Source organism: Chionomys nivalis, chromosome 17, assembly GCF_950005125.1.
Source record: "Chionomys nivalis chromosome 17, mChiNiv1.1, whole genome shotgun sequence".
Taxonomy (NCBI): Eukaryota; Metazoa; Chordata; class Mammalia; order Rodentia; family Cricetidae; genus Chionomys; species Chionomys nivalis.
The window spans coordinates 37,300,812-37,314,528 of NC_080102.1; the positions used below are offsets into that span (position 1 = coordinate 37,300,812).

Here is a 13,717-nt window from a genome sequence, read left to right on the forward strand (position 1 = left end):
GTTACAGACAGACACAGGGATTTGAACTCAAGTCCTCACATTTAGGGAACAAGTGCTGAGCCATCTCCCCAGCTCCATGGTTATTAAATATATCATTTCAAGTTTATTTATTTTTTAATGATTTATTTGTTTTTGTTTTTATGTGTGTTGGTGTTTTGCATGTGTATATGTCTGTGTGAGGGTGTTGGGTCCCCTGGAACTGGAATTACAGACAACTATGAGCTGCTATGTGGGTGCTCAGAATTGAACCTGGGTCCTTTGGAAGAACAGCCAGTGCTCTTAACTCTTGAACCATCTCTCCAGACCTTCAAGTTTTGTTTTGTTTTGTTTTGTTTTTTTAATTTTGCATTGTTTCTTCAGGGGCCCCTGTTATCTATCATTAGACCCTTAGGACCAGTCTTTAAAATTAGCCTTTTCCTCTTGGGTACTTGACATTTTCTGTTGTTTTTGTTTGTTTGGTTAGTTTTGGGTTTTGTTTTGTTTTTGAGACAAGGTTTTTTGTGTAGTCCTGGCTGTCCTGGAACTCTCTTCATAGACCAGATTGGCCTCAAACTCACTGAGATCTGCCCGTCTCTGCCTTCTCAGTGCTGGGATTAAAGGCGTGCACCACAGCAGTCCTGGTGACTTTTTTTCTTCTTTTTAAATATTTATTTATGTGTGTGGATGCATACATGTGCCATGGTGCATGTGTGGTCCGTGGGTTCTTGTACAACCACCGCTGCCAGGAAACCATGTTGGTTTAGTAACTGGAGCTAGTAGACTGGGGTTGTAGACGCAGCCCCCAGGCCGCCCAGTTCTGTCACTACTGTCGTTATATCATTATGTGCCTACTTTATGGCTTATAATTTCATGTGTTATGCTTATGGATGCTTCATTCTGTCTTAGAGCCTAGTGACTCGGCTGTGTCTGTGCCCACGGTCTGCCACTGTAGCCCCATGTCACCAGGTGGGTCCTTTCCAGCCAACAGCTGTTAGCTCTGGGCTGCCAGGAAGAAAGCCGCTGAGAACTTGCAGAAGTCCTTTGTGGATCTGTGATTTCCTTTCTGTTGGACGGCGGGGAGTGATATCTTTGGGTCAGAGACTGACCTATGGTCAGTTTTGTAAAGAACTCCGAAGACGTTTCTGAAGCTTTTGACCCTTGTGCCCCACCGTGACGGGCAAGCATCCCTGCTGCTCAGCTCCTTGCCAGCATCCGTGCCGTCAACTGTCTTCTGTTTTGTCCTCTTTTGGTTATGGAATGTTCCTCACTGTAGCTTTGTTTTGTACACCCTGGATGACCGTGACTTTGATGGGCTCGCCGGACATAATGTGTGTGGTCTCTCACGAGCATGAGCTTAAGTGTTTTGCCACCTTATTGGGCTATACTCATTATTGACATTTTATTTTGAGACAGGGTCTCACGATGTAGCCCTGGCTGGACCCAAACTCACAGCCCTCTGCCTACCTCTTTCTCCCAAATGCTAAAATTACAGGAAAATGCCAACATGCCCAGCTTATATGAGTTCATTGTATGATCAAATTATGAGTCCTTTGTCAGATGTACAAATCCAATGACTGCCTTTCCCAGTCTAAGTTGTCTGTTTGTCTTTTCTTTTTATTTTTATGGACAATGTTTGCAGTGTCTTGCTGTGTAACCCAGGCTGGCCTTGAACTCACATCAGACTCCCCATCTTAGCCTTTCATTCGCGAAGACTCCGGGCATGCACTCCATACCAGCTATCCAACCTTCTTTTTTCCTTTTTACCTAATGCTTTTATTTTTGAGATTACATCATCTTTCTCTTCACTTCCCTCCGTCCAAACCCTTCCAAATACTCCTCCTTGCTTTCACTACCACTGAGTAGTTGGTCAAAGTTCCAGGCCCAGGCCGACTCTCCTCTTGTCGAGCAGGTCTGAAGTCCAAGAGGACAGTGTTGGTCAGGACCCATGTGCGCATGCCACCGCTGCACCCTGACGGTCATCTGTCATGCTGTGCTGCCTGGTTTTATGGTTTATTGGTGCCATAACTGAATATCTGTTTGTTTTATTTTTATTTTATGTGTATGGGTGTTTTGTCGGCTTGGAGACCAGAGAAAGGTGTTGGATATCCTAGGACCAGAGTTAGAGATAGTTGTGAGCCACCATGTGGGTGCTGAGGGATTGAACTTGGGTCCTCTAGAAGAGCAACCAATGCTTTTAACCGCGGAGCCATCTCCCCAGCCCCTCTATTCACCAGGTCAGGTAGGTAGCAGGAGGATCTCTGAGTTCAAAGCCAGCCTGGTGTATAGAGTGTGCTTCAGACCAGTCAGGGCTACACAGAAAAACCATCTTACAAGAAATTATATATAACACACACACGTTATATATGTGTTATATGTGTGTTATATATGTTGTATATGTGTTAGATATGTTATATATGCTGTATATGTGTTATATATGTGTTATATATATATTAGTCTTATTAAATTTTTTACTTATTTCATGTGTACGAGGGTTTGCCTATATGTGTATCTGTATGCAATGCCTGTGGAGGCCAAGGAGGGTGACCTATCCCCTAGAACTAGAGTTCTAGATGATTATGAACCACAGTGCGGGTGCTGGGAACTGAACCCAGGTCTTCAGCAAGATCGGCCAGTAGGTTTACTCCCATACTCTCTCCCCAGCCTGACCAGTCTTTGATGAGCAGGAATGTTCAATTTTGTAACTGGTTCATGCTTACATCCTAGCTGAGAAATGTTTGCTGCCCCATGGCAACAGTGTCGCTCTGTTTTCTTCTGGATACTCTTTCTTCCGGGATTTGTATCTGTTTCTGCTCCTTCTCAATCAGTCCTTGTATGCAGAGTCAGCATGCACACGCACACATACACACACATACACACACATATACACACACACAAACACACACATACACACATGCACGCACACACACATCACAGACACATACACACTCACTCATACACGCACGCACGCGCGCACACACACTCTGGGATCATCAGATGTCCAACACCACTGAAAACTCTCCTTCAATCATCGGCAGACACAAAGTCCTGACTGGAAACTGACTAGTGGCATACGGAGGTCCCGGCTGGGCTCTTGCTCTGTTCCATGCTGGCTTTCTGTTCAGAGGCCAGTCCCATGCTGTCTCCCATATAGCTGAGGGTGAGCTCTGAGACCAGGCAGGCTAAGAAAGTCACTTCGCTTCATTGAGAGCATTTGCCTGCCGAGACCCCTTTCCATCTATTTATCTATGTATCTATCTGTATCTATATATCTGTCATCTATCTATCTATCTATCTATCTATCTATCTATCTATCTATCTATCTATCATCATCATCTATCTATCTCTATCATCTATCTCTATTATCTATCATCTATTTGTTATTTATGTATTATTATTATTATTATTTTATTTTGGTTTTATGAGACAAGGTTTCTCCATGTAGCCCTGACTGTCCTGGAGCTATCTCTGTAGACCAGGCTGGCCTCAACTGACAGATATCCGCCTGTCTCTGCTCCTGAGTGCTGGGGTTGAAGGCGTGCCCCACCACCGCCCGGCTTTGTGTTTTGTTTTTGTTTTTCTCTTTCCATTTATTTATAACCCACGAACTTAGCCTGTGGATTTCTTTAGGAAAGCCTGCTGGAATTTGACAGGGATGGCTAGGGGGGAGGACTGTTACCATGTGTCTTCAGATCACCCATAGGCTAGAGCCCCTGTTTATTTTTCTAAGTAGTTTTGTGTTATTTTCAGCCTAACAGTCTTACACATCCGAGGACAGGTTAGTTCCTGGTTTTCGGGTGCTCTAAAGTCTTTGTGTGTGTTGTGTGCACTGTATGCATATGCGTTCATTTGCGTGTGAGTACTAGGTATGCACTTGCCAAGGCACACTTGTGGAGGTCAGAGGGGTCTCAGTCCTTGCCCCCTACCTGTTTGAGATATGATGTCTTTGTTGTTTGCAGAGGCCTGCACTAGGCTAGCTGGCCAGCAAGCTTCAGAGATTCTCCTATCTCTGTCTTTTCTCTCCAGAGGCTCACTGGGGTTCCCTGGGCTATTGTGTACTGCTTTAAATGGGTTCTGGGGATTCGAACTCAGATCCTCACATTTGTACAATGAGAACTTTACCCACCTAACCGTCCGTCTGTACGCAGAGCCTGATCTGATGTTTTTGAAGTCGTTGTCAATGGCATCACCAACTTCATTTTCCAATTGTTCATGGCTTAGCTGGGTGAAGTGGCAGATACCTGTAATCACACATTGCAGAGGCAGGAGGATTTTGAAGTCAAGGATAGCCTGGGGTACATAGCAAGACCCTGTCTCAAAAATAAAACCTCAGTTGTTCGTTGCTTGACTTATGTTCTAATAGGATCAGTGTAGCTCCCACACTAAGAACCTTTGTTAAAGGGAAGAAGGGCAGAAGCAGGAACACCTGCAGGGAGAGGTGGCTGTGTGGTGGGGGAGGGTGGCTGTGCGGTGGGTGGTACCGGAAAGAAATCAGGCTGGAGAGAGCCACCAGAATCTTCTGAAAGATGGAGGGTAGATGTAAATGGGAGAAGTTGAGGATGATGTCCAGGCTGACCAGCTAGACCAGTGGTTCTCCACCTTCCTAATGCTGCGACCTTTTAATACAGTTCCTCATGGAATGGTGACCCGCCCCCAGCATAAAATTATTTCCATTGCTACTTCATAACTGTAATCTTCCTACTGTTACGAATCATAAATATCTGCTACATGACCCTAAGGGGCTCGCGACCCACAGGTTGAGAACCACTGAGCTAGACCTACAGGGTTGCTGTCAGCTTTTTAGCTGGCATCAGCGGTCTGGAAAGTCAGTCCTGTCGGGATGGGGTCTGGGCTGAGCATCTGTGAATTATCAACACCAGCACGGAGGAGCTGACCAAGATGCGGAAGAAGAGAGCCCCACGAGGAGTCAAGGCTGGAGGAAGCTGCAAAGCTGAGGGAAGGCATCTGAGGAGGAGTGGGTGTCAGTTGTGTGGAGTGACGAGTCCCCAGACTGACACGGAATGTCGCGCTGTGGTGTTGTGGGTCGCTGTCAGGTGGATCAGAAAAGCATTGTTTGGGCATGATGACTGAGCTGGGGGCTCAAAGGGAGACGAGCTAGGCAGCTTTCAAGAGACTTCCTTGTCCAGCTGAGGCTGTGGCTCAGTGGTAGAGCTAGGGCCTGGGTTTTACACCCAAGCTGCAAAGGAAGAACAGGGTGGCTACCGGCCCCTCACAGGGCTTCGTGATCTGCGTCGCGCGATTTCCTGTGTCTGTGTCCAAATGTCATGAGGGTGCCCTGTAAGGACAGGCAGAAGGAATCCCTCAGCCTAAGCTGGGTTTGCTGACTTTCTTGGGTCCTAAGCCACCTGTTGAGAACAGGCGTTCCTCTGGTTTCTCTGCAGTGAGGCCTTTGCTTTAGTTCAGTTTCTGATAGAGCACTTCAGCTTGAGGGAGACTTTGACACACTGTGGCACTTGACCCCACCTGACAGTCAGCCTGAGTCTTCTCCACCTTTGGCCGTCACAGCCACACCACAGCAGCGGGAGAGACTGAGATGCGGCCGCCCTGTTCTATTGTCCTTGACCATGGCGTGTGCCTCAGCTCACACAGTGCATGGGAGCCCCATGAGCAGCCTCAGTTTTGCCACTGAACTGGAGAGCCCTGCAGGCTACCCTTGCAGGAATTCTGCAGCATGGCTGTCAGGGCAGGCTGCTCCCCTCCCCATGCCCACCCACGAAGTTCTGTGTCTTGCTCTGTCCCGGTCCCCACAGGCAGGCTCTCCCAGTTAAAGCATCCTGAGTGAGTCTGGCCTGTCAGCAGTTTCCCGTGGGGTAACTCGCCATTCACTGTCTGTGGTTCCACAGGGGCCTGGGTATGAGGATGTGCTCAGCCCCACACCTTCCTCAGGCTCTGTGGGTTGTGTTTGCTGACTGTGCAGGAACACACACATGCGTCTGCACAGAAACCCCGGACTGTCTCTTTGGTGTGAGTCAGCATCATGAGGAGAGCAGGCAGACAAGGATGTAAGATACAAGCAGACAGCACTGTGAGAGCCACCCCCCTCCAGTGGTCCCGTCCCCTCCTCAGACACAGGCTGGTGGCAGCAGTTGTGGTTCAAGGACTTGTACGAAAAGGAGCCTCAGGGTCCGTGGCGGACCAGCCACCAACAAGCGCTTAGGAACAACCTTGGGAGACCCTTAGAATATTCTAGTGTTACTAACTCTCTGCTCATGGGGACATTCCCAGCATTCCTTTTCTGTGTGGCACCTTAGCCGCATGGGAAGGGCCTGGAGCAGCAGGAAGCCTCCCACGGATGATGAAAGGATACAGAAAAGGCTCTCGGAGCTGGCAGAACTGAACTTGTCAGACGGGTGGGGGTAATCTTGTTCCCATGCAGCTAGCACCCAGTGGCTCAGGCTTGACTCCTCCCTAGCCTCGTGAGACCTCAGGGAAGCTGAGAGAGGGTAGATGAACATGCCAGGATTCTACCCCGCCCACAGCATCAGACCAGGCTCTGAGGAAACTGAGGCCCAGCGTGAGAGATGAACTAGTCCGCGGTCACAAAGCACAGCTGAAGCAGAATGAGGGCTGACACACAGCTCTTTTGAATCTCAGCTCAGCAGCCTTCTCCTGCCACCCAGGGGATGCTTACAGGGGCTCCCCACATACCTCCCCCTTCCCAGGCCTCTGCAGCTCTGGACCCTTGTATAGGGCAGGTCCTGCCACGCTCTGGGGACCAGAGCCTCACTTCCCCCATATGCAGTACAGTTCCAGTGGAATATGGACAGGGAACTGCAGTAAATTCTTCCCCATGGCCGGAAGAGCAAAGGAATGGGTGTGCATTATGTAAACCAGCAAGGGCTGTGGGTTCTGCCTGCGGTGGTAGAAAAAGTTCTCAGCAGAGGGGCATTTGAAGATGGATCAGGAACTACAGACAGAGAAACAAAATACACAGACCCAGACTGATTCAAAATGAGACCCAAGGGCCTTTCGAGGCATTTACTGAAGGATTCCAAGCCAGAAACCATCTGGTCAACTCTGCAGTCCTCCTCTAGTTTTATTATCCCGGTTTATCTGTTATGTGGGCCAGGGCCCGGTGTGTTATGATATGGTGGGCAGCATTGTAATAAAAAGTAAAACTGTGCTCCTCACAGGTGCAGACATTCCACGGAGACCTGCTTCAGCACATGGAGAAGAATACCAAGCTGGACATGCAGTTCATCAAAGTAAGTCTGTCCCTCTGCACCAGCCCCTCCCAGACAGAAGGCGCCTGTGCGCGGGCGCGCGCACATGAGTGCGGGCGCGCGAGAAGGTCAGATAGGCCAGTGCCAAGCATCCACCTGCCTCAGGTTGTACACAGTCCCGTTTGGGCCCCTGGCTCTTGGTCCACTACTCTGAGCCCTGGTCTCTTTGATGTGGGGATTCCTGTGTCTTTCCGTCCTGCCTCAGGATAGCTCCCAGCACTATGAGATTGAGTATCGCCACCGAGCGGCCAACCTGGAGAAGTGCATGTCTGAGCTGTGGCGCATGGAACGCAAGAGGGACAAGAACGCACGGGAGATGAAGGTGTGAAGGCTGAGGGGCTGGGAGCAGGTCTCTGGGGAAACCCTAGCACCCTTGTGAACGCCTCCACCCAAAATGATCCCAACTGTGGGGATCACAGCAGAGGAGAGTCGCCAGAGGCCATCCTCAGCACCTTCCTCAGCCTCACTGAGAAAATGGGACCATTGAGCCTGTGGCTCTTGGATTGCCTGCCTGAAAAGAAGCATCCAGTCCCTACCAAGGGCACTCCCAGTTGCTCCCCCGACCCCGCGCCAGAGTCTTTGGATCCCAAGCCCGCGGTTTAACCTCTGCTTCCTTTACCGCCCTTTTAATGAGCTCCTGTCTGCTCTCCCCAGAATCTCCCTTCCAAGTAGAGCATCCCTCATCCTCTCATTCCTGTTCCCAGAAACCATCCTCCCTATGACCACTCTGCACTCCCGTGTGCAGGGTACCAGAGACAGAGGGACACAGGCTGAAGGTGCAAACCACGCATTCAGGGGAGGTCTGGAGAGGGGGCATCCGAGGACAGGGCTCATGCCCCCAGCCAGAACCTTCTCTTTCTGCCCCCAGGAGAGCGTGAACCGGCTGCATGCACAGATGCAGGCCTTTGTGTCCGAGAGTAAGCGCGCAGCCGAGCTGGAAGAGAAGCGGCGCTACCGCTTCCTGGCCGAGAAGCACCTGCTGCTCTCCAACACCTTCCTGCAGTTCTTGGGCCGGGTGAGTGGGGCTGGGGAGAGTAAGCCATTGCCTCCTGAGTCAGCTGTACGCTCCTTCCTTCTCTCTTCCTTGAGTAGAAATCAATCTCACAACACTCTTGTTTCTCTATTCATTTGCATATATTCTGATTTGTTTAATTGGGTCAGGGGACAACTCTGTGGGATTGGTTCTCTCTTTTAGCCCTCACTCTGCTTCCAGTACTCAACTCGGAGCACCAGTCAGGCTTTGGCAGCAATCTCACTTAGAGTGTTATGTAGTGCTAGGGCTGAGCCCAGCCGGGGCTGTCTTCATGTATTCCGGCAGATACTCCACCAGCAGGCAGATACTCCACCAACAGGCAGGTACTCCACCAACAGGCAGATACTTCACCAGTAGGGAGGTAGTCCACCAACAGGCAGGTACTCCACCAGCAGGCAGATACTCCACCAGCAGGCAGATACTCCACCAACAGGCAGGTACTCCACCACCAACAGAGCTGCCTCCTCAGCCCGCAGCCTGTGTCTTGTAATGTCTATTCCGCCATCCCCATTCAAGGACACCTAGGGTGTCCCCTGCTAACTCACCTGAGATACTGTGTCCCCTGTCCTCCCCTGATTCTTGCCAGGCCTGTTGAGTTACTGTGTAATCTTCATGGTGCCCTCTTAGTCACGTATACATTGTTTCCTGTCTTCTCTGGAGCAAGTCTCTAGCCACGCCAGTCTACAGATGGCTGACAGTCTTAGTAGACTCGGAGCACAGCTGACAGTGATCAGCCTAGAACTCTTGCATTAGCCCAGCCCGGTCCTCGGCTGTCTCTCTCCAGCCAGTCCACCTGTAGCTCTGCATGACTCCCGGTCACTTCCTGTCTCAGGAGAGTTGCCCACTGTGGGCAGTCATATCAGTGTGGGGCTTTGTCACTGGCTTTCCTTTTTTGTGCGGAATTGTGTCTGGATGCCCAGCCCCTGCACGTTGTTTGGAGCATCCTTGAAGGAGCTAGGGTGGGGCGGGTATCTAACTGTCAGGTTGATGACTGTATGCTAATGCTACATTTAACCATTTGAGAGACTTCCAGATACTTTCAGTTGGCAGTGTGTGGTCTCTCCACACCCTTGCCTGCTCTTATCACAGCCATTTTGCTTTTAGCCACCCTCCTTGGCATGAGATGCCATCTCTGTGTGTTGACTTACATTCCCCTGACTGTGTTTACCTGAATGCTAAAAGCTGGGTATTTTTTCCCTGTTTGGTGGCCACAGCATCTTGCCTTTAGGAGGAAGCTGCTTTCTGTCCATGCCCTGAGCAGCTAACTTCCAACCTCCTTAAGAGCAGGGTTGATCCTTCCCCCAAATACCACTCAGGAGGGAGCTGTGTGTGAATCAAACCAACTTCTTCTGTGCATAGGCGACAGGAAGCATGTTCTCTGCCTCACCTGGGATGTAGGACCCTGGGAGCCAACCATAGATGCTGTGTCAGAAAAGTGAGGCAGAGGCAGACAGACAAGATCTTAACAGGCTGAGGCCACTTTATTGGGACAACAAGGGGCCCCAACCTTCTCAAGCAAGGCTGAGCTTGCTTGGTGGGGCTAGTATATACCTAAGGGACAGGTATATATGCACGCACACATATGTGGGTAGCCACCAGGAAGTTACAGCTAATTTTGAGGTTTTACTGGGAGCTAGGTAGGTTGTTTCTGACACAGTGGGGGTGTTGTCTCTACAGGAGGAGCAGACTTTATGGCTGGGGGCTAGCGCCCCAGACAGTCAAACTCACTTCCTCATGGCCTAAGGGTATTAGCAACAGATCCCAGTTCTGGGAGGGTGAAGGGGCTAAGAGGGAGGGGCTGTGGACTTTTTTGAGGGGGTCTTCTTCCAGCAGGAGGGAGTCAGTGGTCTTAACGGTGAAAGGGGGTCATGTTGGGGTCCCTTTCAGGTGGAATAGGGGCTAGTAGTGACTTTCTGGGCAGTAAAAGCTTGTAGTCTTTGTTGGGGAAACTCGGTGAGACAGCTGAAAGGGCAGGGACCAATGAGTAACGTTAGCATGATCATGGTGACTGGGCCTGCCAAGGGGGCAGTCTGTGGTCCCCAAGTAGTCAGGTCCTTTCTCTGTGTTTGATTCTAATTGTTTAGCGTTTTCCCTAAAACTAGGCCAGGCTGGTTTCCATGAAAACAGCATCCTGCTTCTAGGAAGGCACAGGTGCTTCCTGTTGGCAGTCATTAAGTCCTCTGCGGTTTTGGAAGACCGCCATAGCCAGGGAATCTATTTGATTTTGTAAGGTGCCTAAAGCTGTGTTGTCCCAAGGTCAGGTCTCCCTTAATCTGATTGGTCAGTTGGCCGTGTGGTAACCATCGGAGTCCATCATTGATGCCTCTGTAGGGCCACCCCCAGGAGTACAGAAGCAGCCCGGGGCTTCTCTTCTCCACTGGCATCTAAGCCTAGTGTGAGGTGTCGGGACCATCCACAACAAAAATACCTCTCGCCAGGGTATGGGCATGGGGATTAGAAATATAGTAAAGAATATGAAGACGAGAATGAAAATAATAAAACAGAGAAACATATAGGATAGTATCGGGAGGGAATTTGCGAGTACTGAAAATTCACCCGCGTTTAATTTCCAACTGCTTAAAATACCCCTGACCCCAAAAGGTAGGAGTAAGACAAAAGACTGCATTAATGTGACACGCAGGAATGAACAGACCAATTGAAGGTCGCAGGCTACATCCACATTAAACATTCTTTTGCTAGAACAAAACAAGTCGTACACACACCCTAGACCAAACACTCTGTGGGAAAACCACTCCCTGGGGGAATCCCAAGTTATCTCCTTAAGGGAACTGGAATTTAGTTGGATCCCTAGACTCTTGTTTGAGGCAGGAACAATCTACTTCTCTATTCCTGGAGCGCAAGGTCTGGCTATTAGCCACACCTGTAGACTATAACCTCGAGAGAGCAGAACTCTCTGCTCGACACCTGGGTGAGACCTTTGTTTTGAGGTAGAAGCTCTATTGAGGAACCTTGGAGGAACTAGAGGAAAGTTCCGATGCTCTGACCTTTGGTCACCGTGGAAACAGGCTCACGCTTTCGGGCATCCACAGTGAGGGTGACTGGCACATGGTCCTCTAGGGTAGCAACCATTAAGTACCATCCTGACAGGCAAAGCAAGTCCCATTTGATGCCCTTGCCTTGGGAACCAACCAGGTACAATTTGGTTCTGGCCCTAGGCAGCTGGCCTTGCCAATGATCTGAACCAGGGTTCTGGCTAAGCAGGGTTCATCTGTTGACTATTCTGCACTAGGTTGGATATGTCTGCCCGGTATGTCATTGGCTGGCTCTCAGACAAATCCAGAAGCTCTTCCCTGGCTCTGGACAGTGGGGCACAGCTAGAATTTTCCAGCTGGAGCATTTTTGTGAGAGGGATATGGGGATAAAGAAGGGTGAGTGTGATTGTGGGGTCCAGACCCCAGGAGTGAGTTGGTGGACTGGGGTGTCCAGGTTGTGCTCACAGGAACAGAAATGGTTTTGGCTCCTAGGGACAGCTGTAAGGTTTGGAGGGGTCATTTGCCCCATGGATGTATAATCCCAGTCTGAAATTGTGTAGATTTTTTTTAATGGTTAACTCCCAAATTATGCCCCCCATCCAATAAATGAATTGACTCCTTGTCCCTGTGTGGGTGCCCCTGCTCATGCCTTTGGCCTAGCAAAATCGACACAGGAAAGACCAGTTAGTGTCCACACATCCATCGTCATGTTTCCGAGGGGCATGGCCTGTCTGGAGGCAGCCACGGTGCTTGAGTCTCTTCTGGGCCGGGGCAGTGGTGGCTTCCATGTCGTGGGGTGTTACCACAGCACAAGCTTGTGCCGGGTGGGAGGTAAGGCACCCATTCCACGTTCCAACACCACTGGAATGAAATTGTGGAGAGCTCTTCTCGAGGACATTTAGTCCTATTGATTGGGGTCCACTGGGCAAAGGGTTAGAAGTAGGCCATGGGTGTCTCAGAGAAAGAGTGAGGGAGAACCGAGGACCCAAACGGGTTACTGGGGAAGAGTGTGTCGGGGCTGAGGAATGGGTGGGATCTAATCAACCGTGGAGAAGCTGGACTCTGAATTAGGGGAGTGTTGGGAAAGCCTGATGGCCAATGAGGTCCTTGAGTGAGCGCGTAGTAGGGATGGGGGGGCTAGGAAGTGAGATTTTATTTGCCTCAGGGAGAAGCATTGCCACTGTGGCCAGCGTCTGAAGACAGAGAAGCTGGTGTCCAGTGACCATGTCTAACTGTTTGGAGCAAAAGGCTATGGGAAGATAGGTACCCCCTACTTTTTGGCAGACTATTGTAAAAGTGGGGGTGTAGGAAGGTGTGCAAAGGGTGAGGATGAGGACTGGGCAGCAGGGAGATTGTTACTGGCGGGTAGGGATGTTGTAGGGAGGAGGTTCATCAGCTGGATCAAAAGCCAGGACACTGGAGAGGCGTTAGGTTGGGGTCCAGGCTTTTCATGGCAGAGGACCTGATGGGCAGAGCAGGAATTCAGAGAGAGGCGAGAGTGAAGGGCAAAAAGCCTTGGGCATAGAGCACCTCGGACCACTTGCTATTTCATTTGAAAAAGTTATCTAAGTCTATAAAAATGCCAAAATCCAGAATTTCGAATTGGGGTAGTGATGGCCACTATTGAAGGGGTATTGAGGCCAGATTTGAGCAGATTTGAAGGAGTTTGGTGGCTGGAGCTTGATAAGATGAAGGTTTTTTTTTTTTTTTTGAGAGAGACAGGATTTCTCTGTGTAGCCTTGGCTGTCCTAGAACTCACTCCGTAAACCAGGCTGACCTCAAACACAGAGATCCACCTGCCTCTGCCTCTTGAGTGCTGGGATTAAAGTCATGTGCCACCATGTCCCGGCTAACTTTTTAAGATTACCTTGGAGGCGAGCCAAGGGAGAGTCTTTTGGGGTAGATACTTTAGAGTCCATTTGATAATTTGGTTTAAATTTGAAATGAGAAGCAGAATTGGTGGGAAGTCTTGTCTGGCATCCCCCAGGTTTAGGGAGGAGATGGAAATGGACCCAAGTATTAAAAGAGGCATCTCCCCTAAGACTCAAGGGGATCACCAAGTGAAATGTGAGGGTTCCCAGAACCTCTGAGCTTCTATGATTTGGAGAGAATAAGAAGCCCCTGGGGGTGTGGTCAGAGAGCCTGAGTTACCTTGTCCTGCAGAATTTGGGTGCGTGGATGACAGCAATCAGTCTGGAGATGAGAGTCTGGGAGAGGTGGCGGAATGAAGACAGGCGGGAGGACTCAGAGGAGAGCGGAGGGTTGAGCTCAGAGCCAAAGTTCCCTCAACAAGACTTGCACTAGGCCACAAAGACCAGGTCTTAGGTCAGACTGGTGGCTATTTAGCCCATATAGTGAGCATAGAGGGTGTCTGTGCTCCCAAAGAAACAACCCTGGGGGAGTGAGGAAGGAGGGCTTTCTGCCTAGAAGACCCAGACGTAAGAATGAAGCAGAGAAGCAATCGATCTGAG

At 50.0% G+C, this 13,717-nt stretch overlaps 1 protein-coding gene across 1 annotated transcript in view; it reads left to right on the forward strand.

The window, feature by feature from the left end:
• Baiap2l2 (BAR/IMD domain containing adaptor protein 2 like 2) overlaps positions 1-13,717 on the forward strand; it is a 28,242-nt gene that overhangs the window by 7,919 nt on the left and 6,606 nt on the right. Inside the window, exons 5-7 of the mRNA XM_057792460.1 lie at positions 7,131-7,202; positions 7,426-7,542; positions 8,089-8,235. Of these exons, the coding sequence (XP_057648443.1) occupies positions 7,131-7,202; positions 7,426-7,542; positions 8,089-8,235 (336 nt within the window). The remainder of the gene's footprint in view (positions 1-7,130; positions 7,203-7,425; positions 7,543-8,088; positions 8,236-13,717) is intronic.